At 43.1% G+C, this 25,490-nt stretch overlaps 1 protein-coding gene across 2 annotated transcripts in view; it reads left to right on the plus strand.

Moving 5' to 3' along the window:
* The first annotated feature begins 3,629 nt into the window (after nt 1-3,629).
* Nucleotides 3,630-25,490, plus strand: part of SKI (SKI proto-oncogene) — a 117,383-nt gene continuing 95,522 nt past the window's right edge. Inside the window, exon 1 of one of the 2 annotated variants that reach the window (XM_063943069.1) lies at nt 3,630-5,034. In XM_063943069.1, the coding sequence (XP_063799139.1) occupies nt 4,129-5,034 (906 nt within the window). In that variant the 5' untranslated portion in view covers nt 3,630-4,128. The remainder of the gene's footprint in view (nt 5,035-25,490) is intronic. The other variant, XM_063943070.1, reaches the window with a different exon arrangement.

Consider the following 25,490-nt stretch of genomic DNA (forward strand, 5'->3'; position numbering starts at 1 on the left):
GTAAATATTACCTATAATATGCATGCTATATTATAGCACTCATCACAAGCTACTCACCTTTACACCTTTTAGACTGTGCCTCTGCCTTTCTGATTATTACATCTCACTCCTGCCTGTAAGTCTTCTCCAGTCTTGCTTCCCTCTTATGGAACTCCCCGACCAGACTTTTCAACAACCTTCAAGTGCTTCTCAGACCAGGGATCGATGGTCAATGGTTTCACAATATTGGATGAAAATCATTGATGATTTTGTCATTGATGGTTGAGGACAGCCCATGCACCGATAGCATGGGCTGCAAAGTGGAGGGCACGGACCTCTCCGCCATTGACTGCTGAAACCATCAATGGTTTGCCTTCATTGATGGTCGGTGTCCTACCCTACTTCAACCCATCTCTTGCCTATAGCCTATACTGATAAATAAATCTTGTAATAATTAATACAAGATTTTTTTTTTTAACTTTATCCACTACTTGTACCTGCTTCTGTATGTCACACTCAGTTCCAGGAACAGATCGGAGATACGGATTATGGCTGCTACCACCATCTGTGTGTAGACCTGTTGTAATTTCCATATTTGCTTACCCTTAATTGATGATACTTAAACTTCAACATTGCCATTCATTTTCACTTTTGTATTGTAATAGTCTTTTTACTTGGATGAGTAACCCACAGTTTAATCGTGTTGCAGCTTTTATTGCACACTGCGACGGATGTCGCAGGACTAGATCTGCACATGCGCAGAACAGCTCATGTGCAGATCTAAAAACATCAGAGATTTGTGTAAATATCAAATTTACGTCATTTGTAGAGCTAAGGAAAATGTTATCTGTATGACAAATTAAGGGCCTAATTCAGGTTGTATCGCAATCGTGATCCAACCCACAGTTTTCTGATGGCTGGGAAACTAGGCATGTGCAGAACGAGCCCTACGATCACATAGCAGGGATGTGAACTTCTCTGCATGACTGACAGGCAAAGGCGTTCGGGGGGAGGGACGGGAGCGGCCTGTGTTGCCGAAACAAGGGGCGCGTCGCCCTGTTTTCCGGGAGTGGCGAAGACAAGGACTGCATTGCGAGATGTAGTTTCCTTGGCCTCATAAGCCGCTTACTTAGCCTGCCGTCGCAGATGAATATCGCCAGGGCTGCCATCAGGAATTGTGGGGCCCGGGATTGACAAGACAGGGCCCCTACCCCCGAAAAAAAAAAGATTCTGCTGCACCTTTCAACCACTATGTAATGCCATACATTGTGATGTTACATATAGGTGGAGCACTGCGGACCTACATGAATGGTTCACAGAGGGCTGATGCACAGGGAAGGCTTCCTGTGAATCAGCCAACTGTTGTTTTACAGCCTGGTGCAGCTCTCCAGGTATTGGCAGTAGAAACCAGGGGTGGGCCCCTCTCTCTGTAAGGGCCCGGGACACCAGTCCCCACCGCCCCCCCTGTTGGCTGCCATGAACATCGTGACCATCGTTCATCCCGGACTGAGATTGCATCGATCGCATGTTTGCTATGCACCTCCTCCTGCGTTTGAATTGCTGAGGATTGCAAATGCAATCCTTACTGAATTAGGCACTATGGGGGACATTTACAAAGCAGTGATAAGAGCGGAGAAGTGAGCCAGTGGAGAAGTACCCATTGCAACCAATCAGCACTGAAGTAACATCTATAATTTGCATAATATAAAATGATACAGAGATGCTGATTGGTTGATGGGGCAACTTCTCCACTGGCTCACTTCTCCGCTCTTATCACTGCTTAGTAAATGTCCCCCTATGACTCTAATACTATACCCTACTGAAATAAAGGTATGTTTCAACAAATAAAAATATAAAACAATATTGTAAATATATAAGAACAATATACAAAAATATAATGTAATTTCTGTGTATTTGTGCTTAGGCTAGAATTGGGAAACATGTTGGAACAATTATAGAATTTCTAATAGATAGGTAAGCTGCCAGTTAACCTACTTCAGAGATCCATGGTCAATTTATTATATACATTTTTAAAAGACTGGCCTCGTGTCCACCAACACCTCATTGCTGCATCTGTACAGATGATTTTTACTGTTTATTTATATGGCGCCACAGGGTTCCACAGCACCTAACAAAGTACATGAACAATGAGTAAAACACTAAAAAAATGACTTATACCCCTTTTCCACTAGTTCAAAAACGCGGGTAAATGCACGGGGGGGGGGGGGGGGGGGGGGGGCGGCGCATTTACCCGTGTTTTTTACAAGTGGAAAAGGGTCCCCCCGCAAATACTCGGATCAAGTGACCCGTGAATCCTACCTGGGTATCTTCCTGGGTAGGACACGGGAATGATCCGGGTAGGGTAGTAGTGTACACGGAAGCCGTGTCGATGCAACATGGCTCCCGTTTACACTGTATGGATGGGCGGAGCTGGAAGATCATATGATCTCCCAGCGCCGCCCCTGCCGTGTCACTAGCAGCGTCACCAACCCGGCAATATGCCGGTTTGGTGACTGCTGATTGGAAAGGGGCTGAGCACAGGTCGCAGCCGGGCAGCACCCATGTCAGGCTCCTGGCTGCGACCCGTGCTCATAGGTGGAAAAGGGGTATTGCAGTACAAGACAACGTAGGACAAATACCTGGGATATAAGTATTGCCACATCAGGGGACCGGACACTGAAATAACATACATGGAGGCAGAAACCGAGGATTAGGTGCCACTGTAGGGAGTATGGAGTAAAAAATAGTCAAAGAGAGAGAAAAGCACGAGGGAGATTTATTATATGCATTTATTATTTATTTATTAACACTTCATTTTCTTTGTTTTTGTATGTATGTATGTATGTATGTATGTATGTATGTATGAATAATAGTTGGGCAGTATGCATGGTGTAATCAGTGAGGTCATGGGTTCAATTCCCACCATGGCTCTAACTGTGCTGAGTTTGTATATTCTCCCTGTACTTGTGTGGGTTTCTGGTTTCCTCCCACAATCCAAAAATATACTGGTAGGTTAATTGGCTCCCAACAATATTAAACCTAGTGTGCATGTGATAGGGACTATAGATTGTAATCTCCACTGGGGCAGGGACTGAAGTGAATGGGCAAATATTCTCTGTAAAGCGCTGCGGAATATGTGTGCGCTATATAAATAACTCATAATAAATAAATAATAACTATATATACACATATCAAACTGAAATATTTAAATTACAAGACCTTGTCACTGCATAGTTCCCCTTCCAGAAATAATAAACATAAATAACAGACACTGAAAAATGTGAATTGCCTACAAGAAAAGACTGCTGGGGTCAAAAAGGCACAGATGAAAACGATTACCTGATTGAACCCATCCCAACCCCCTTTCTTGACCTCTAGTCAGTGGAAGAGTTAAGCCTGCCCGACCGCCTCGCTATTTCTGAACACCCCCTACCTGCAAACCACAACATTTACTCTGCTTTCTACAGACAAGTTTTTTTCCGCTTTGCAGCAAAGGAAAAAAAAAAAAAGAAGCCAGCGGGGAGGGGAGGCTGTTCCTGGAAGAGCCAGCCTGGGGAGTTGGTCACATTCTTGGCTTGGATTCAATGACTGAGGCAGACACCAACAAACAGAGAGAAAGGGGGTGGAGAAGGGAGAGGAAAGAGGGGAGGGGAAGGGAGAGAGAGACAGAGGGGGAGGAGGAGGCTGGAGCAGCAGAGACAGAGTGCATTAGCTAAGCACTGGAGCACTCTGAATTGGACAGCCAGGCTGTGTGCATAGGAGTGCTGCTCTGCGCCTCCACACCCGGGATCCAGCAGTGTAACAGGATGGAGAGGAGTTTCTGAGGACAGGAGCAGGGGACCCCGGACACCCTCGCTGGAAACTATCTCTGGCTGTTGTGGTTGTACATTTTCTCCTTCCCTGCCCGGGGCGCTATGGACAGGAGCCGGGTGACGGCTGGGCACGTGTAGGCGCTCCCCCAGGTGCTGTGTTACCCCCGGCCACTGCCCCGGAGGCAGCAGCGCACTTCCAGAGAGTTTGGTGATGGGGCTGCTGTGAGCCCCGCTGTGGATACCGGCTGCTGCTGCTGAGCGGAGACAGAAGGAGCCTCTGAGTTGTGCCCCCACACCCTGCTCTACCCTGGATTTGCCCCCCCTGGGAAGCGCTATCATGGAGACTGTGAGTAGGAGCTTCCAGCCCCATCCAGGTCTGCAGAAGACGCTGGAACAGTTCCACCTGAGCTCCATGAGCTCCCTGGGCGGTCCGGCCGCCTTCTCAGCGCGCTGGGCGCAGGATATGTACAAGAAGGAGAGCGGCAAGGAGCCCGAGCCCGTCCTGCATCTGCCAGTGCAGCCGCCGCCGGTCATCCCCGGGGGGCCGCTCTTCATGCCCTCCGACCGCTCCACGGAGAGGTGCGAGACCATCCTGGAAGGGGAGACCATCTCCTGCTTCGTGGTCGGCGGGGAGAAGCGGCTGTGCCTGCCCCAGATCCTCAACTCCGTGTTGCGGGACTTCAGCCTCCAGCAGATCAACTCCGTGTGCGACGAGCTGCACGTCTACTGCTCCCGCTGCACGGCCGACCAGCTGGAGATCCTCAAAGTCATGGGCATCCTGCCCTTCTCCGCGCCCTCCTGCGGCCTCATCACCAAGACGGACGCGGAGCGGCTGTGCAACGCGCTGCTGTACGGGGGCAGCTACCCTCCCCGCTGCAAGAAGGACTTCCCGGGCTCGCTGGAGCTGGAGGTGACGGAGAAGAGCTTCAGGGTGTACCACGAGTGCTTCGGCAAATGCAAAGGGCTCTTTGTGCCCGAGCTGTACGGGAACCCCAGCGCGCCCTGCATCCAGTGCCTGGACTGCCGCCTGCTCTACGCGCCGCACAAGTTCGTGGTGCACTCGCACAAGGCGCTGGAGAATCGGACATGCCACTGGGGCTTTGACTCTGCCAACTGGAGGGCATACATCCTCCTGGCCCAGGATTATGCCAGCGACGAGGAGCAGACCAGGCTGGGCCGGCTGCTGGAGGAGATGAAGGAGAAGTTTGACTACAGCAACAAGTACAAAAGGAAAGCTGCCAGGGTGAGTGTCCTGGGCAGTGGGGTTGAAGCTGCCAGGGTGAGTGCCCAGGGGAGTGGGGTTGAAGCTGCCCAGGGGGGTGGGGGTGAAGCTGCAGGGTGAATGCCCAGGGGAGTGGGGTTGAAGCTTCCTGGGTGAGTGCCCAGGGGGGTGGGGTTGAAGCTGCCAGGGTGAGTGTCTAGGGGTGGTGGCATTTGGGATAAAAGAATTTCACGAATTTAAGTGTGAATATCACTAAACAATCATGTAGAATTTATATATATCATTTTTTTTTTTTTTTTTTTTGGTGTTTTTTTAATTTAGAACATTGTGTTGGTCATTCTGCTTGATTCTGGCAACTGATGGGTTAACCCATTTTTGAAAATCAGAACCTTAACCACTGGAATAGATTATTATTTATTTTTATTATTTCCTCTGTACAATGGGTAGGTTAATTGCAGTTCAAGTTTGTTTGGGGGCATTCAGGCAGAAGTTATAACTGGCTATAAAGGTGTCATTTGCATTTGTCCAGATTGTAGGACTGGGTGACAGTGCTATTGGAGAGTTAACTAGGCTGAGACACTGAGCATGACAAAAAGTGCTGTTTAGAGAGGGGTTGACCTCCTGGTAACCCAATGTAGCAGTGTTTGTATTATGTTATATAGTAAAGGTAACCTGGTTGTGGTGGAGCACAGATAACAAACAGATGCTCTATCATGGCATTTATTGTGACCTGATAGCAACCCTTCTCCAGTGTCCGTGTTGCAGTTTGCTACATGTCAACAATAAATAAATAATTGCCCAGAGCTCTGTGGTTGCAACTAATGATCATGGATGGCAGTGTATGGAAATACCATGTATGTATGTATGTATGTATGTATGTATGCAGATGTTGTAATTTTACATCTACAGAACAGGTGCAGAGAGTCCACTTTCCCTTCCCCCAGCCCAGTGACTTTGTAGTAATATACTGTAGGTGTTGTCAGGTTCTGCTCTGTAACCTTTCCTATGCACAGATCTGGGTCTCCGTTCCTAGACTAATGCACGTTTTATCTTGGGTAGAAAATGTGTATTGTATAGTGATAGTTAAGCTGGAGACATGTTACTATATATAGGTGCATACCCTTAACATATTGGCTGGATATGATCAATTCTTTCTAGGAATGACAGTGTATTTATTTCTTGCAGTCCAGTGATCTAGGTACCTGGCACCAGTCTGGTGGCAATGTTCTGCATTGTGTGTAGGTGGTGTATACATAACTGGGGCAGTGGAATGAAGACATGCCACCCAGACTGTCCGTCCAGACACTAGCGGTTTATTTTCGGCGTCTGGTCTGAAACGTGTACGCCAGTGTGTGTGTGTGCGTAAGGCAAGTTGGTAGCTGGCATTGATCCTACATAGTGGACAGCACTTAAGGTCATTGGAGATGACAAACTTCTTACATAGTCCTTTTTAAAAAAACAAAAATATATACAATTTTTTTTCGTTTTTTCTCTCTACTCTATTATTCCATATTTTCACCCTTCCTGATGAGATTGAATACATTTTGTATAAATTATTATGTGACTTTATGTAGACCAAATATGTTTTCTCTCAGCCTAGTAAACTGTGAAACACATTTTCTGTACGAAGACCTTAATACATGAACTTCTTTTTTAATTTAATTTAATCCATGTTTTTAAAAGTAGTTGTTTGGCTTTTTAGTGTTCCTAAGCAAGAGGGTTAACTTTTGTGACGTTACCACCCTGGTTTGCTCTATTGCTTTATCCATTAACACAGAAATGTAACCATTTTCTGAAGCATAGGGGACCTCTGCTCTTATGCAGTTGTGTAACTACAGTTTAGCCTCTTATTTCGATGTAGCTATTCACTGGCTTTCGGCATAAAATGTGTGCGACGTTCTTGATTCTCCTGGCTGATTATTCCTGATGAATAATAAACTTGCAATCTCTACTTGGGAGGCCAATTAAATCACATTATTACTTAAAACCCTTTTTCCCCCCACTTATCGGTGAATAGACTCCTTCCCAATTTCACTGGGAGTTTCTTACAACTGTGTGTCAGAGCCATTGTGGCGATGTTAACATTAATGAGGCACATTATCTGTCATAGTTGGAGGTGGATGCGTTTTTAATGGCTTGTCTATCCCCGGCTAATCGAGGATTGAGGTAGGATCTTTGAATAGTCCTGTCTGGCAAGAATGGGCTCATTTGTGGCTGGCTTGGGAGAACATTGTTTAACCCATTTGAAGCCAGACCTTAGTCTGCTCTTGATGCCGTCATGCTGGTTACTGCAGCTGCCGCATGGAGTGATGAATCGGTTAGAATTTTGTTACTTTATTTATGTTTTTTTTTTTTTTACATTTATTTTCAGAGGGGAATATATTTGCATTTTATGTCTGTTTCCATATAGTAAAGGCCAATAGGATGATGTTATCTGATAAGGTCCTAACCTACCAACACAACCTAACTCCTGACCTTGTGTATGGGCTGTCTTTCAGTAACCTGCATTCTTGGCTTGTTTTGAAACCTGCTTTGGCTGCACATTTGTGTGCTATCTTGTGAATGCAGACTCTACCGCCACAATAGATTGATGTTTTCAGTCTAGATCCGTGTGTGTAGATTCCATCCATTCTCGATCTGTAGTCTATACTCCCCAGAGTTCTCTATTTGGTTGAAGCAGCAACATTTTGTAGGAAAGTATGTGTATATTTGTATAACCACACAAATATAAATATTTACTTTTATATATAAATAAATGTGTATACTTTTTCTATTTATTTGTCTCTGTTTAGAGTAGCAGTTTATCATAGTGTGTTACCGTCTTTCAACCCACTCTACAGTGGGGGGGGGTAAATGAAACCAACTTATAGGTCCTTAGGATGAAAGCAACTATCTTTTTACGTGTGTGTGTGTGTGTGTGTGTGTGTGTGCGCACACAAGCAATTGAACGTTAATACATAAAAGCCATTCCAGGGCTTACAATGCATCCGCAATAAGGACTGAAAATGGATGTTCATATTTTTTTACATTTTTCTTTTAATTATCTATTTGCTAACTTAATACTATTTTTGGCTTTATGGTTTCCTCTTCTTTTCTCCCTGTCAGTATGGCCCTTAAAGCTTTCTATTTATCTCAATAGATCTAAATCTCATTTGGCTTTATTCCCTCTGGGCATTCCTCTCCCTCCCCATTATCCTTCCTTTTCTCTCACTTCTCCCTGGAAAGGGACTCGTGCTGTATATCCTCTAAATGGCACTAGTTGCATTTAGCCAGGCGCTCTTGAGAATAAATAAGACTGGAGCACTTGCCTGACAATGTCTTCCATACTCCTTGTACAGCTTGTTCAGTAGTCCTTCAAAACTAATATCAGGTACACAACAGATTGGTGACAGCTGTCCCTGAGTACAAGTGGCAAATAGTGATGCCACTGAGTGAATGGTGGTAATGTTGCAGGCACGCAAGTGTGTCTACAGGCTAGCCAGATGCATGAAGATGTAGGCTTCCTAATCATCTTTTACGTTGTGAAACAATTGTTAGGCGAGAGGTTACAGTTGTGCCTGTATCTTATGCATTTATGTGCAAATGCTCTGAATTTACCAATTTATTGCCACAGACCCCAGAAATGTGCGTTTGTCTTTGTCTTGCTGTGCTAATTTACTATGCTGTTCATGAAACAGTCTGCTGAAAACTAGTGTATAAAAGAGGGGTTAGCCCCCCCCCCTCTGTTCACCGCCAGACTTATTACTTCATCATCGACCAATCCAATTTCGCAGCCACAGAAAATTTGTCCAGCCACTTCATAGAATAGCATCTTGGGTCAGACCTTGCCTCGCATTTTGAACGATTGTAGAAATATGAACCCATTTATTCTCGGGTTGGTAGAAACCCATGCTGGTCTCCAAATGACATAAAGTTTGTGTTCTTTGTGGGGAAAAAAAACAAAGCCTCTCTCTTGTACCTTGTTATTGCCAACTTATATTGGTGCATTATACTTATTGTTACCGTGTATAAGCAATTTTCTTTAATTTTTGTGTTAGCAGTAACTATAAAATATTTGCGCTGTATGTTTGTTTTATATAATGTCTGTTTTAATTCCGTGTTGAAGTTACTTAACTTTTATTGTTTAAAAGGTTCCGACCTGGCATAACCAGGTCGGAGCTGAAGTGATCCGTGAAGTATAGCACCATCATCATTTTGTGTGAGGTCTGCTGCAGTCTTGAGTAAGGACCAAGATATAGCAGGCAGGATTCTGAGTGTTAGATAAACAAAAGAATATAGTCTTCATGGACAAGGTTACCCTATAAAGTCACCTACCCCAGACACACTCTTGACTCCCTCTCCAGGTCCAGATGCAGCATCCTGGCAACAACAAAAATAAAATAAAAAAGTATTAATACAATTGAAGAATAATTATGCTTTGATTTGGGTGGACAAAATATTGTAAAATGAAGGTGTTTGTTTTCTCCCCCACCCCCCAATCTTGAATCTGTATGGCAACGAAGCGTCTGTCCTCAATAGACTGAAAGTAAAAGGCGTGCTCAAATGTCTTAGTTTAGTTCCCTAAAAGCATTTCAAAATAGCATTTGGGGATTGGTAAATTATAGGGGTTGCTAAAGAATACTCTGACTCAGAATTGCACAAAGCCAGACGTGGGCTGCGGTCGGTTGTGGCTATATCCTAATGTCCATCCTGTGCAGTCTGCATTGCAGGATGACCCTGTATACTGGTCATTGTATTATGACCTATCTTATCAGGTCAATTGCTGAGGATGTGGTGTTTTTTTTTTTTTTTCTTCATTTTCTCTTTCTTCTAAATGTGGGAGTAAAATACCTCCTAACGTTCTTGCGATCCATAACGTTGACCCTTTCAGTGCTGGTGGAAGCCTGCTCTGTAGGCACAGCGATTACACATTTTAAAAGCAAATTCAAGCACAAATTTTGTACATTGTGGTGTAGTTATGTCCAGTAATTGACTTTGTCAATAGGATATTTTGGAATATTTGAGAGACCTACATCACTGTCAGAGGCATAGAGGGTTAATCTGACTTTCACTGTGTCATGACAAAAAAAAAAAATTGGTAGAAATAACATTTTCATTCTTTGTTAATTATACAGAGTTGACTATTAAATAAAATGAGTTAAATTGACATCACGCTGATTACGGCAGTAGGGATAATTTTAACAGACTGCTTAAACCACCAATTACACTTAATGTGACAGACAAATGCATGGAGGAAATGCTCTTACACAAGGCTATGTAGGCTATTTGTTTACATGTGCACAGATTTATATTCCTGGCTGTTTTGCAGCGTAGAGCTAAGCGTTAGTAGTGGGCTTGTCCTTACCAGTATGAATGAATGCATTTAAGCGTTAATGTCCCTCTAGTTGGACTGATGTCTGTTTTGTATGTATGGTGTTACATGTTTGACGTCTGCACTCAAAGTTTATTTAGACCTCTTTGGGAATAGTAGTATCAAGCTAAATTGCCAGTATATGAGGGATTAATACAGGTGACTTCACATGACTGGTACACAGTGCTTTGCATACATGTTCTTCCATTCTCAATTACTGGGTTCTTTTTGTGTCCTTTCATGACCCACCCAACAGCGCATCTATTATACTATTATTATAAAAAAAATTTTTTTTTTTTTTTTTTTTTTACCCTTTACCCTCCTGTCTCTTAAGGCAGACCTGAGCAGTCTGCTGCTCTCCGCATGTTGTGAAACTACAATCCTCAGCATGCTCTGCATAAAATGCAGTGGGAAATGTACTTGTACTACACCACAGGATGACCACTCTCCTATACTATAGGATACAATCATTTCATTTCAGCAAAGGGTTAACAAGGAGCTAATGTGGCATGCCAGCAATGCCAAGAAAACCAACAAAGCCAACCTATCTAGTTCCTCATTCACTTCATTTCATGTGGACAAGGTGTGTTATTTCTGGTTAATCTTGGGGTTTAAGCAGCGAATCAATAAAAGCATTAAAAAATCTAAATCCCCATGAAACCTTAACAAAGATTTGGTAAATATAACTGCCAAGCCTATAGTCTCCTGCGCCCTTTCTCTCCTCAGCACTGCCCCGTCCTTTAAGCCATTCATCCCTTTCATATCTCTGCTGTAGGCTGTTTACATCACCCCCCCCCCCCCCCCCCCTCTTATTTTTTTTTTCTAACACCCAAACAAAAGAGTTGGAGAGTGACTGAAGGAACTTGAATTTCAGGCTGAGCCCATAGAGAATTACTTATTTAATGTTAAACAGGTATGCCGAATGTGCACACTCATGTCTGGTCATGAACAAATTGACAGACTAAACACCACTGTACCAACTTAACCCGAACCCACAGCACTGCCAAGTGGAGTTTAGAGCCAATCTCTGGGGGCGGGAAAGGGTGGGTCTCGCCATCAGTGTTCCCGCATTCTTGGAAAAGGCCATTTGCTTTGCTAGGAGGGCAAAGTTGAATGCTAAGCAAAGCCTGGAGTTCCTTATCTTTCTCCCAGCCATTTGTAACGCCTCAAGTGTCAATGAAACCTCATGGCTGTTATCACAACCCAGGTAGAAATGTCACCCTACAGTGGCATATAGTTATCGGTGGAAATAAACTGTGACAAACGTGCTGATGAAAACAGGCATGTCTGCAGTTCTGTTAGAGATGGTAGTCTGTAAATTGTAAGCTAATACATGCACACACATGAGTGTGTGTATGTATATATGTATGTATGTATGTGTTGAGTGTCTCTTATCCAAAATTCAAAATCCCACATTTTTGGGTCCCCTACTGAGATGACATATATATTATATATTATGTATGTAAATATATATAGATATATTATATAGATAATATATATGTATGTGTGTCATTATCTCAGTAGGGGAACCAAAAATGTGTGATTTTGGATAAGGGATACTCAACCTGTGTGTGTATATAAAATATATATATATATAATGTGTATGTATGTGTGGGGGGGCTTGGTTTATATTTGCTCTTCTGTGTGAGCACTGACACAATAGTCCTCCATTTCAAACCTTCACGTTAAATAACACAATTTTCGCATATAGTTTGAGATCTTTAGTGTCATACTTAAGCCAGATACAATGAATTGTCTTGGAATGTGGGTAGATTAATAGAATGTGCCAGATGTAGCACAGTGTAGGTCACTCTAACTGTAACAGCCTCACTGCAGTATTGTAACATTATTATTATTATTATTATTATATATATATTTTATCTTTCCTTGCTGTTCTGCTGCAGTGCATCATGGGATTTCCATTTCTGCTGAATGGGCTGCTTGTCTAAAGGGGAGTATACACGGGAGAGATGTGTGCTGAGCGGTTCTCTCCCGCCGCTCAGCACAGCGCGATGTGTGCTGAGCGATGCGGGGGGAGGACGGGGGCTGCTCATTTCACCCAGCGGGTGAAATGAGCGACCTGCTAGATTGGCCTGCATGCAGGCCAATCTAGCAGCGGCGATAGCGTTGTGCGGGGCCACGCATCGCTATCGCTGAGGGGGCAACACACGAGTGATCTGTGCTTAAAATCTAAGCAATCTAGTCAGATTGCTTAGATTTTAAGCATGGAACTCTCTGTGAGTACCCCCCTTAAGGGGGAGGATATAAGCTCCCTGTAGGGTAGGGGTGGTGGTGTGTGTGTGTGTGTGTATGTATGTGGTGGGGGGTGTCCTGTTTTTATACGCAAAGCATTTTCATAAAAAGAACCAGAAAATGATATTAAGAGAGTAGGGAGATTCTGACATAGTGGTGTCACAGGCATCCTGAAGCCAGCTGCAAGTCTAATATTAAAGACTAGTGTTGTTGTATAGGTTTTACTGGTACAACTCTCAACTCTTTAAGCTAATGATCATTTTGTCATTGAGCAATGCGCAGAATGAATTTAACACGCACACAAAAAAAGGCTATTAATAGGATACACTCCTAGTTTACGTGCATTAATGGTGGATCTACAGGGGTCCTTTAACGAAGGCTGGAGTTAAGAAGTCCTCAGTGCAGCTTGATGAAAGGATAGTGGTCAAAAACTTTGTCTCTTTTGAAAAGGTTTCTGAAAACATTTGGAAATGTACAGCTTTTAAATTCCCTCCCCTCCCCCCCCTTTTTTTTTTTTTTTTTTTTTTTGTTTATCACAGGCTCAAACGACTCACTAGTTTTCACAGGACAGGCATTTAGCTTAAAACTTTTGAAGTTCCTGAGCTTTTTAGACCCTATTTTGCATAATCGGTTTGAATTTCAAATGTGTGTGTCTGTGTATACCCTTTCTCTGCTGTGTAGTCACACAGATTCTGGGCCATTTAACATGTTTTATCATTCGGAATACAACTTTATTGGGCTGTTCTTTGCGTCTTAATTTTACTGCTTCATTTAGAAGAAGAAAAAAATTACAGGTATTTTCTTAACTTTCCCCACCTTAGGTGTATTCCTGTCTCCCCCATTTTAATTATCCATTTAGGCTGAGTGGTATGCAAATGTAGTCAATTAAGTGGGAGGTTTTTAATTAGCAGTTTTAAGTTCATGTGTGAACTGCCTCGCCTTAATCACTTTTCACAGTTTTGTTGTTAATTTGTGAAGTTTTTGCTGTTTCTGAATGTCTATGAAAGCTGTGAATTTCCTCTTTTGTGCCCTTTATTTTCCTTATCAGCTCAGTAAGTCGTGCTTGGTGAGTAAATGTGCAACCAAGATGATCAGTACTGGTTAATAGTCTGGTGATGGATAGGTACAGAAATGTATAAGGTCCTCTCCATAAAGGGCACTAGGGGACGTTTAAAATGAGTCATTGTTCTCCGTGTTACAATGTCTCTTTATATTCAAGGTGTTAGTAGTGAACAAAATTTGTGGATGCATTGTCTGTCTTTACTAAGTAATGTTTTTGTGCATTGTTGAGGAATCATTTTGCTAACCTCTTATTCAGTTTAAATTTCACACAAATACAGCTGCATATCATGATAATCTTTTAAAGAAAGTAGTTTCCCCCCTCCCCCTTAAACGCTTATGTCATATGCTCTGGAGCAGTTTCCTTGTCTGAATTCGCTCTGTTGAGGTGGATGGGGTTTAAAAAAAATAAAGAAATAAATTCATTAATGAATGAGACATCGTTCATATATTTCAGGGTGTATGCACCAACGATGAACGATGCGCGGCCTCGCGCTCTTTCATCGTTAGTGATGGCTCATTTACACGGCCAGGGGACGAGGGGAGTGAAGAGACTTCACTCCCCCCATCACCCCCCCATGCCGCCGTGTCGGGCACCTCGGTGGCCAATCGTCGTGTGTAGGGCACCTTAATCAACTGCACTTTATTTGATCATCACAAACTGTTGCAGTCACTGCATTCAGATATGTGATTAATCCATGCAAAGGAAAAATACTTTATTTTGGGAAACCAATTGAAGCAATTTTCAAACCTCATTCTACAGTGAGACCAATTTACAAGCTTAGGACATCCGAAGGAATCCAAGAAAAATCATCCATAGGTTGGTCATGCGGACTCGATGGTTGCAAAGTGTTCAGTACCTGTAGCTGCTAGACAACCCCAAGTTATCACCCCAAAGTGCACCCTAAATCATCATGTTTGGCAAAAACCAAATACATTGTATTGCCACAAGATCCTCATAATAGCCAGCAAGTATGATGAGTTAGGGTGTTGCCTTGCAGCTACAGGTCCTAGACACTTTGCAGTCCACCTGAGCATTCTAGAGGAATGTGTAAGGCCATCTGTTCAGCAACTGAAGCTCGGCTGAAATTGAATTATGCAACCGGATAATGATCCAAGGCACAGCAGCAAAATCTACAACTGAACAGCTGAAAAAGAAAAGAACCAAGGAGTTGGAATGACATGTCAAAGCTCAGCCCTCAAATCATTGAGATTCTTTGGCAGAAATAAATGCCCTTAAACATAAAATAACTGATCAAGTAATTGGGGTATGCTGAGGTGTGTGTGGCACTAGGATTATATATATCTCTAGCTCATACTCTTCTACACTTCCTGTTTTACAAGATCAGTTTTAACATCCTTACTTTCCTACACATCATGACTTTCGTATATGTATAACATTTTCCAGTGTCTACATTAAGTACAGAAAACCCAAGGACTGAGCCATCCGAGCTAAGGGCTTTTAAAGTGTATGCGAATTACCCATTACTGTCTGTAGGGCAGGCATTAATAACTGCATGACCGCACTGAATGTGCCTCCAGAGGTGAATCCAATTCCATGCGATGCCCATGTTCCCACGTATTGGCCACTTACGGTACTGCTGACATTACAAGTTTCCCTGCTCACCTCTCTGGGATGTGGAAGGAAAATTTGTGATCCTGGTGGTCACCAAATACCATTTTGGAACGACGCATGGTAACAATTCCGAAGAACTAAATTTCTCTTGAATGTACTATGGTGGTTACTATTATTTAGCAGCGGGGAGGAATGTGGCGGGAGCCTTTTACAGGGAGTATAGTGTTCTCCCTGTGCATGTGCTTTCTGATTCCTGTATGATCATGAGCCTTTAACAGTGCAACTGTCGTCCAGGTAGATCTTGTTTTATTAGCCTTGGATTTCCTGAGGCACATACTTTTTTTTTTTTTTTTATTTAGAAATCTTGAAATATCTGGTTTATGACCCCCCCCCTCCCACCGTTCCAGCATATTTTTGCCTTTCTGCGGAGTCTCTGTATAGCAGCCCAGATAACTTTGCAGACAAGGGCATTTACCTCAGAAACAGGATCCGTCCTCTCTGCTGTGTCTGGGGAACCCTTCCTGGACAGACATCAAATTACACAGCACAGGTTCTAACACAGGCTTTATGGCATTTGTCTGCCTCCCCCACCCCTCCCCTTCCTTCTATCCGGGAACCCTGCACTTATTCCTGAGGAGGACACCAATTACTCTCTCCAAAGCCAAAGATCCACCAGATCTACTGCAGCATTAGTGCACAACTGTGATTACTGTAGAAGAAGGAGTTAAAGGGTCGTAGGAAGATGTGTAAATTCCCTTCAGGAAGTACGTGTTCTGAGGTCTTATTCTCATGTCTGAGCCTCTCATAGGATGGTGATTGTGAATAATTTAACAAGTGCAGGCAGGGTTGTCTACAGAAGCCACATTGTCAGAAATTCTCTAGTCAGCAGACAGCTAGTCTGGGCAGGCAGTGAGGACACTTAGTCAATTTTCCATCATCCTTTCACGGTTAACCATTGCAGTGCATGTGGGAGGGATGTATGTTAGTGTAAATTTTAAAAGGCAATTTTTTTAATTTATTTTTTAGAGCATTTGACTTGATCAAGTGTACAGTCCAGTACTAGTGTTGTCACTCCCTGGAGGGGACTGGCAACCTTTGACTCTCCAGCTATTATCTGACCATCATGCTGTGGCAGCCACTGGCCTGTATTTAGTCTGAGATTTTGTTTTTGGTCCACTGGGGTGCAAAGCAGCAGGTTGGCCAAATCTGCCCGGCAGAGGAGTGTGCAGAGTTTTTTTTTATACTGTGTTAAGGGGCCACTGACACATGGCCTGCTCGCAGGAATAAATAGATCCTGAACATACTCGCCCCACTTCAGACTTGTCAGATGCACACAAGCGTCACCCTTTCTTTAACATCCCAGATGGTAAATAACAGCAGGAGATAGAAGGGGCAGCATTGTCCCTTTTCTTATGCCTAATTTAAGTCCTCACTGTCTGTCCATCTCTCTTTTCCAGTCCCTTTCTTTTGCTTCTGACTCTTTCTCTAAATGATGAAATTAGGCTGTCGATTTGGGGATCTTTGGGGGGAGAAGGAGTGTGTTAAATGAATCAACCACACTCCAGAAGTTCTGTGTTCAGCTTACATTGTGCTCCATGTGCCTTCTGCACGTTAATGCAGATGGAATTAGATGTGGCAAAGTGCTCTTTATCATTGTACATAAGGTGAATATTTATTATACGTCTTATAGCATAGGGTAACGTATCCTAACTTTGTGTCATTCCTCTCCCTATTTTGCTCTTCTTACTTGATCTCTCTATAACTAGATGTATATTGTGTGAATTGCTTAGGTTATGTATTTTTACATTTTTTTAATTTTTTTATTTGAGACCTGTTAAAACATACAATTAGATTGTTCTGTTTTAAGAAGGATAGACCTCCCTCTAAGTCTTTCAGGCATTCTGAAACTCCTGTTTTGCCTTTGTGGAGATCTCTGAGTAACAGGGGTGACATTCTGGTCAGCTACTGACACTGAGGGGCCCCTCATAGTTGCTGCCCTCACAATGTCCCCCAGGTATCAGGGGACCCTGGCTGTCACAGCACGCTGGATTTATGGTGGGATTTTCGCTACCCTTCCGTGACCCGGAGCAAAGCCAACCGCTGGTCACTGCTTTTCTCTCTGGCTTCACGTGATTGAATTGGAGTGCCTGGTGAATTGAAAAAATGAATGGATTAATGAATTCCCCGGGTGCAGGGGTGACCCATCCCTTTTGTCCACTTTTGTTTTACACTGTTGAATATTAATGAAAAGGGGGCACAAGGCCTGGTTACAAGTCGCTGGTGCTTCAAAAGGTGAAGGGGCAACTCCCCCCCCTCACCTTTTTTGTTTTGCAAATATTGGCATTGATGAAAACATACGTGGTTGTCAGATTTAGTTCTGTCCCTCTGCACTTGTGATGACCAGAGCAGCTGTGTTTCCCCTTTGTTGCAGTTACAAGGTTATGAAAATAGAAAATGTATTCATTCATTGTTCCATAATCCAGCAGTACAGATATCGGACGCCTCTGTGGGCCAAGCTTTCTCGGTGCATCTGTAGGCTTAAAAGTTGGAAATTTTTATGCACTCATCCACTGATGCTTGGTACCATCATATGAGGGGCTTCTTGCCATGCTTTGTAGGGCTGGAGAAAGTGTCCATTTCACAAACCGTGCTGAAATGTATGTCTCATTTAGCTATGTCCTCTTGACGAATTCCAATTCTTGATGGCTTATGGCCACTTGCCACAGTAGGGTGTCTGTCCATATTTTGTAAAGTATGGATCCATTAGCAACTATAGCTCATTCTATACACTACAGTCTATGGGGGAATTCAGTTGTTTTGGGTGCTGCGTTAATTAATGGGCGCCCAACAGAGCAATTTAATTGTTCTGATTGGGTGCGAATGCCACAGGTGCCCCATATTTCTGCTCACCAGCTCATAAGGTAGTGAGCAATAATGTGCAAAAAGACTGTGGTTTTGGGTAGCCAAACTTCCGATTGGGTGCTCTAACCAGGACTTTGGATGGGTTTAGCCACTATACACGGCTAAGCTTGATGTAATGGGCGTGACAAGTGCAATAATGAATTAGTAACCAAAACAATGGAATTGCTCTGTCTGGCACCCAGAATTATTGTGGCATCAAAACAATTGAATTGCTCCCCCCCCCCCTCTCTTTTTTTTCTTTTTTTCTTTTTTGAGTGATAATAGGTAAGGAGCAATTACAACAACATTTGGAATAGATGAGAGAGAACAAAATCTCCTGTATGTCCTGCGACAGGGCTGCATCCTACAGGATGTAACCCAAGTATCTGGAAATAACATGAGAATGGTAAACAAAACTTAACTGCTCCCTTGGTAATCTGTCACTCCTCCCATGTGCAGCGCTACAAGGAAAAGATCTTCATTTGGTTCCTTGACAAACAAGGCCTGGCGTTATCTCTGAAGTCTGTCCTGTGCTCTTACACCCTGTTTACGGAGACATTTAAGTCTGCTTTGTGAACAGTGTAGATGACTGGCTGTTACTCAGACTTAGAATAGTTTTCAGTGCGGTGGCTCTAAGAAGCAGTCTGTATAATATTTATGCTTAAAAATGTATTGTTTGTTAATATATACATGCCATTACTAAAACCGAAGCGATAGGCTAACAGGTGACTGCTAAGAGCCTCACTTGTAGATTCCAGCTCCATCCTGGTTTATTGCTTATAACAGATAAAATACCTGCTGGTATGGTATTACAGATATGAGTATCTCTTTGGTGACCTGTACAGTTTTAATGCATTGCTAAGATTCATGGTTATAAATGTCTCTTGCAGGTTAATGGGCAGCCCTGAAGTGCTTGTCACTATAACCTTTAAATACAGGGTTTCATTTGTTAATCCAGTTTTCTAGCCGTGACCCATAAATGTCTCAAGGACCGATTCAATAAACCGCAATGTGCCATTTTGAAACTGCACATCGCATCCAGCAATTTGCTCGATGGGCCTAATTCAGATGCAGTCGCAAGGCGGCTATTGGATGCAGATCAGTTGATGTTTTCTTACTATGCATGCCTCTGAGCCGCAGTGCGTGCACGCACCGATTGAATTGCAATGGCGGTCGCACAGAGGAATTATAACAAAGTGAGTGACAGCATTTGGTGATGGTAACGGGGAGTGGTCAGATAAACGTAGTCCTTTCATTGCTGTTCAGGCGGCATTTTCTGGGTGTGCATAAATTAGCAGTTGCAATCTCACTTGTTACTGGAGAGCCGCTAGGCATGCGCGTCTACAGAGGCACTCAAACTCTGCGACATGACCCGATTTGCGACGATGATACCGATGTATCAGAAGTTGGACAGAAGTGGTGCGACTGCAGCGGGCATCCCTATGCTCAGGTTAGTTTCTGCCCATGCTAGCATACAATTGCATTGCAAACGGCAAAAGATAGCAGCAGCCGCAAGAACAACCACATCAGAATCAGGCCCCATTTGCAGCCAAAGATTGCTTTTTTATTGCGAAGGCCACTATGTGGTTTAAAACAAATGCAACCGAGTATAATCCAACAGCAAATATGAAAGGACCCTAAAATTGCATATACCACTTGATATTTCTTAAATTTGGAGAATAAATGGTCTTTTTATGTAATGAGTAGAACATAACTGGTCTTTAAATGTAGCATCTGACGGAAGTTCTTTTGATAACAAGGCAGCTTGCTGTCTCCACAAAGTCTGTTCTAGCTTCCTCCTTTTTGTTAGTATTGCTGGTTTCAGCACAGCACTAGTTTTTAGTAAACTTGCTTTAATTGTAAATAAAGATGGGGAAAATAAAGCAATATCATAAATAGATGTTTATTTTTGGAACCTCTAATGAATGATTTGCTTCTGACACAGGATTTAAAATTAGAAAATTAATGTAGATGGGAATTCAATTCAAACTAGCGGCGGCTGCAGTGCTAACCATATAGTGCAGGGGAGGAAGGAGGGGGGGGGGGGGGGGGGGGGCGACGGCCTATAAACATGTTTTGATGTAAGGCATCACACTCTTCTAAGCCTGACCCTAAAGGGGGGTACTCACGGGAGAGATGTGTGCTGAGCGATCTTAACACAGACCGCTCAGCATACATCTCTCACCCCGCTCAGCACAGCGCGATGTGCTGAGCGAGGGGGAAAGCCGACGGGGGGCCGCTCACTTCACACAACGGTGAAGTGAGCGACCCGCTAGATTGAGCCTGCATGCAGGCTCAATCTAGCATCGGCGATAGCGATGCGCGGGGCCGCGCATCGCTATCGCTGGAGGGCATACACACGGCAGATCCGTGCTTAAAATCTAAGCAATCTAGCAAGATTGCTTAGATTTTAAGCACGGATCTCTCCGTGTGTACCCCCCTTAAGCGTCTGCAAAACTAGGCAATGGGAATCCAAGGCCAGCTTAGGAGTGTGATGCCTTTGTCCCGGGTGCCGACTGGCTTCCATTTTGTGTAAATGACAGGTGGCATTATAATGGCCCAAGTGTTATCACTTAGAGAAGCAAGCAGTGTGTAAAATTACAAAATAGAGATAATTTGCTAGTGTGTGGGGGCAAGTTAATACATTTTAGTTTATTATTTTTGACTATCGGCATGAAAGTGCTTTTACCCTGCTTCCAAAATGCGGTTAAGGCGTAATAGTGACACCTGTGTGCAAGATCCTTCGTTAGCTATTCATTTTTCTTTAATCTCCAAAGTATCTGCCTTCGCTTCACTTGTAAAGTCAAAATGCATCAAGTTACTTAGAGATATTTTTAGATGCATCTGTTGTGTTTGTCTTCACTTAACATAGCCCTATCAAGCAAATATCGCTATGTTGTAAAGGGAGATTGGACGTACTGTACAATTGTTAGCTCCCGATGCTGAGTGTACAGATTAAACTTTAACTACACCCGCTCTTATCTGTGACCTCAATGGATCTTTGGCCCTGGCTGTGATACATTTATGGAACCAGCATTTCTTCCACTTGCGTGGTTGTGTATTTTAAACAGCAAAATATACCTTTGTAAAACTAGACCAATGTTAAGCTTAGGACTTTTTGTGCTTCATACGCCTGCATGTCCTGTTAGGACATTGCACGCAATGTAAATGCGCGTCCCACTTAGCAATATTTTTAGTTGTATTGACCTGTGCTGTTTACTGAACGATTCTATTACTAAATACGTGATGTTAGAGATTTCAAGTAGTTACAAAATAATGTTATGGTGTGTCAGTCTCCTACACATGGTGTGTAGAGTTTTGTAGATTTAGCCAGTATTCATGCATGAATTCACTGAAAACTAGTGCAAGAGACACCTGTCACCTCATGCCTCAATGATGTCCCTAGTTTCATGTCAGCTGGAGATGTCACATTTATGTGGAACGGTGGGGCAGTATTCTTGTGCATATTTCTTCAGTCCACAAAATGGCTGCCTCAGTGAAGTTCTCTGTAATACTGGATAATGTATACCCATATTCTTACTAGCACTGAAAACTATAGTAACTGCAAAAGATTAATATTTTATTATCACTGCACTTTTCACCTGCAGTCATTGGTTTATTTAACTTTTTTTTATATCCGCTTCTTGCAATCCTCCTAAGCAGACACACAACATGGTGCTGTGACATGGTGGCAGTGGTCTAGACTCTTCCAAAAGCAGATTTGTGCACAAGCATGGATTTTTACTATTGTATAGAAGGGGGCAGGGTGGTCACTTGGTTGCCTTTTCCAGGCAAGGGGGGGAGGTCCGCTGACTGTGAAGTGGTCACTGTTTTGCACACAAAAGCAGGGCTCAGGCCAGGTTACAGCTGTTGATGGAGCTCTCTGTAGCCTGCCGAGTTCAGGAGAACTATTGTTTGTGGAATCTCTTGTGTTCTGTTGGAATTCTGACAGACTGTAGCTGTCTGCACATCACATGGTGATCATTGCCTGACCTGCCATCTCACAAATGGCATTTAATACTCTGTTTTCTTTTCGATCCAGCAACAGCTACAATAAACTACTTTAATTCTACTAGCCCCAGCATCATAAATACATAGAAAACATTTTTATATATATATTTTTTTTAACTTTTCATCGCAGTCTGGATGTCATTTAGCCACCCCCAGTTTTTTTTCCTTTTTTTTTTTTTTTTTTTTCCCTCTGACGACGTAACTTCTGTCTGAGAGTTCTAATTGCCACACAAGCAGGTCTTCCTGAATGTCTCGCCATCTCTGATCTAATCCTGTCATGTTCTTGTGTGGTTTTTAAAGGTTTCATAACTACACATTCTTGTACGTGAAATAATAGCAAGCTGATGTTTCATAATGCAGTAATGTGCGTTTGGTATTTATGATGCAAAAGACTCCTCCTTTTTATGCCCTCTTTCTGTCTATTACTGTTAAATGGTGGTTTGTAAAATAAGCAATCATTTTTTAGTCTTTTTTTTTTCTTGTCAAAGTATTGTCTAAACAGTGGACAGTGATCGTTTGCCACATATGGGTTAGTTGGGCCCCTATGATACCAAAATCCGTAGTATCCTTATGATTAGTTCTGAACTCAGTGATGCCAGAAATTAGGTGACTTTGCATGATCTTGTCTAATATGGGGGTCTATGCACTAAGCCTTGGAGAGAGATTAAGGGGTCTATTTACTAAGCCTTGGATGGAGATAAAGAACCAACCAACCAACCAACCAACCAGCTTCTGTTGTTTTTCAAACCCAGCCTGTGACGAGGCAGTTAGATGCTGATTGGCTGGTACTTGATCTCCATCCGAGGTTTAGTAAAGAGACCCTTGAGTACCAGCCAACCAGCTCCTACCTGTCATTTTTCAAATACAGCCTGTGACATTTCATTTAGGAGCTGGTACTTTATCTCCATCCACCTTACCTCTCTCCAACTTGCAAGGCTTCGTACATAGACCCCTTAGTCCTCTATTTGGTATTGGCCAGTTTCCTGAAAAATAGTGTGTGTGTTTTGTTTGACCAACAAAATAAAAAGGTGCTATGTAAAGGAAATTAAAATAAAAAAATTATGTTCTAGAAAAATACAAATGAGAGTTTTTTTTTTTTTTTTTTTTTTTACTGATCCTTCTGGATTTCTGCTTTGGTGCTGCTAATAAAAACTCTTTTGTATCTCCCTCCCGACACAATAGTTACGGACTTTTCATATACAAAACCCACGCGACAACTGTCATGTTGCTTCATTCCTCCCCACAGCACCAGTGATGGTCCCAGAACAGAGGATACTGCCTGTAGCTGCCTGGAAGTCACTTTGTATAAAGAGAGCACCCACTAACTTGTGCTCACATCTTGGCCTCTCTGAGGGTTCATTTCTACTGGAACAAATTGTCCAAGACAATGCTCTAGGTTCCAGCTGGAGGAGGTTTTAATAGTAATGCAGTGTCAGCGAGATGGAAATAAGGTTGAGAAAGCTTAGTGCAATTTAAAAGCACTCCTTAAAGCCAAAAATAGTGATACAATGCTCTCTATCTATTTTGTCTGTTAATGTAGAAACAGGTGGGGGGGGTGCGCTTTTGCTAAAAAGCATGATGTACAGTTTCTGTTGGTAGAAAACCCACGTGGTATATTAGTATTGACTATTTTTATAACCAGTTTCGTAGGCCTAGCAATTTTCCTATTTCCTATAACGCACAAGCCTCTCTGATTCCCAGGCCAGTATTCAGTTCTCGAGATGATGCGTTAAAATAGGTGATTGGTAAATTCCATGCTCTACATTTTTTTGATTTTGTCTTTATTCTGTGCAAATGGAAATTTTTAGCTGAGAAAATAGGTAATGCATCAAGACTAAAAACGCAGCTAAACCTCTGAAAATGCTGTTTTCAGAGACTTGTCTGCTTGCCACATATGCACCAAGCTCCGGAATGTGATACATTGTGGAGCTTGGATGCTGCTAGTAATGGCTTGTTTAGATGGTGTTACCCTATAGGCTTCTCTCTCATTTCCCCGCAAGAGGGATTCAATCGGATCCCTCTCAGTACCCCCAGAAGCCCCCCCGCAGGCATACAGGTCCTAATTCTGGAAGTCCCCACATCGCAAAGGACAGCTGTCATTGGGCGGGATGTACTAATGTACATCGCCGCCCTGCGCCACGATGCTGATCGCATATGTACTAACATATGCGATCAGCATTGCGGAGGACAGCTCTTCCGATAAGAGCTGTCCTCCGCGATGCGCAGCGGCAGCCTGACTTCCGGGATTCGGCCCCAGGAGTCAGTCTGCGCATGCGCGGGGTGACGGGGGCGGCCGCAGGGCATGCTGGGAGGGATCCGATCGGATCCCTCACACAGCGCCGCGGAGAGAAGCCCATAGGCTTCTATGGACTATCGCCAGCTAAAGCTGGCGTACCCCGCCGCGGCGCTGTCCTGCCGGCCGGAGGTTAGTACATCAGGAAAATGCGGTAAACAGGGAGTTTACCGCATTTTCCGCTTAGTACATCCCGCCCATTGTGAGAGCTGTCCTTTGCTGAAATATTCATGGAAAATGCATTGGTAAATGCTGATATGCGTGTGATGAGTGGAGGGATGGATCACATTCACAATGCAGCATGCATCCCGTCATGTCATTGTAAATTCCTCCAAGTGATTACAGTAGGAATATAGGCAACTTACTACGCTCAAACGCGTGATTACCAATTTGTGCACGTTAGACTGCAGCAGCTGAAATCGCCTAGCGTACCAATCTGATCATTTGCTTTTTTTCTCAGGGATTTAACTTTGCTAAACCAAAAATTTTCTGCTCCTACCCCCCCCCCCCCCCTCCCCTCCTGACCGCTTTATCAGATGGTGAACAACTAATTAAATGACCAACAGCACATTGCTCAAGGCCCAGGAAACAGTACATTGAGCTTTTCTTTCAACAGGGTAGCATCTGGGGGTGATCTTTTTTTAATAGGTCCAATTTGTCACATGTCCTAACAGTATCATGAAATAGTCTGCAATAATACTAGAAGAATACTAAATCGGCTCTATCTGACTTTTAGTACCATTTTTTTTTTTTTTTTTAATAGAACTATAAATAAAACCCCCCAAAAACCAAACGATTGTTAAGGCTGGGAAACACGTGTAAATTTATGGGGGAGATATCAGATCTTGAAGAGAAAAATTACCAACCAATTCGCTTCTATCATTTTTACAGGCTGTGTTAGACATATGACCGTTAGAAGCTGGTTGCTGTGAGCAACTTCTCCACTTCATATCTATCCAAGACTTGATCTATCTCCTAATTAGATTTTTATGTGACTGGCAAAATCTAGGATCAATGTAGATGAAAATGTATCC

This window comes from Pseudophryne corroboree, chromosome 10 (assembly GCF_028390025.1).
Source record: "Pseudophryne corroboree isolate aPseCor3 chromosome 10, aPseCor3.hap2, whole genome shotgun sequence".
NCBI lineage: Eukaryota > Metazoa > Chordata > Amphibia > Anura > Myobatrachidae > Pseudophryne > Pseudophryne corroboree.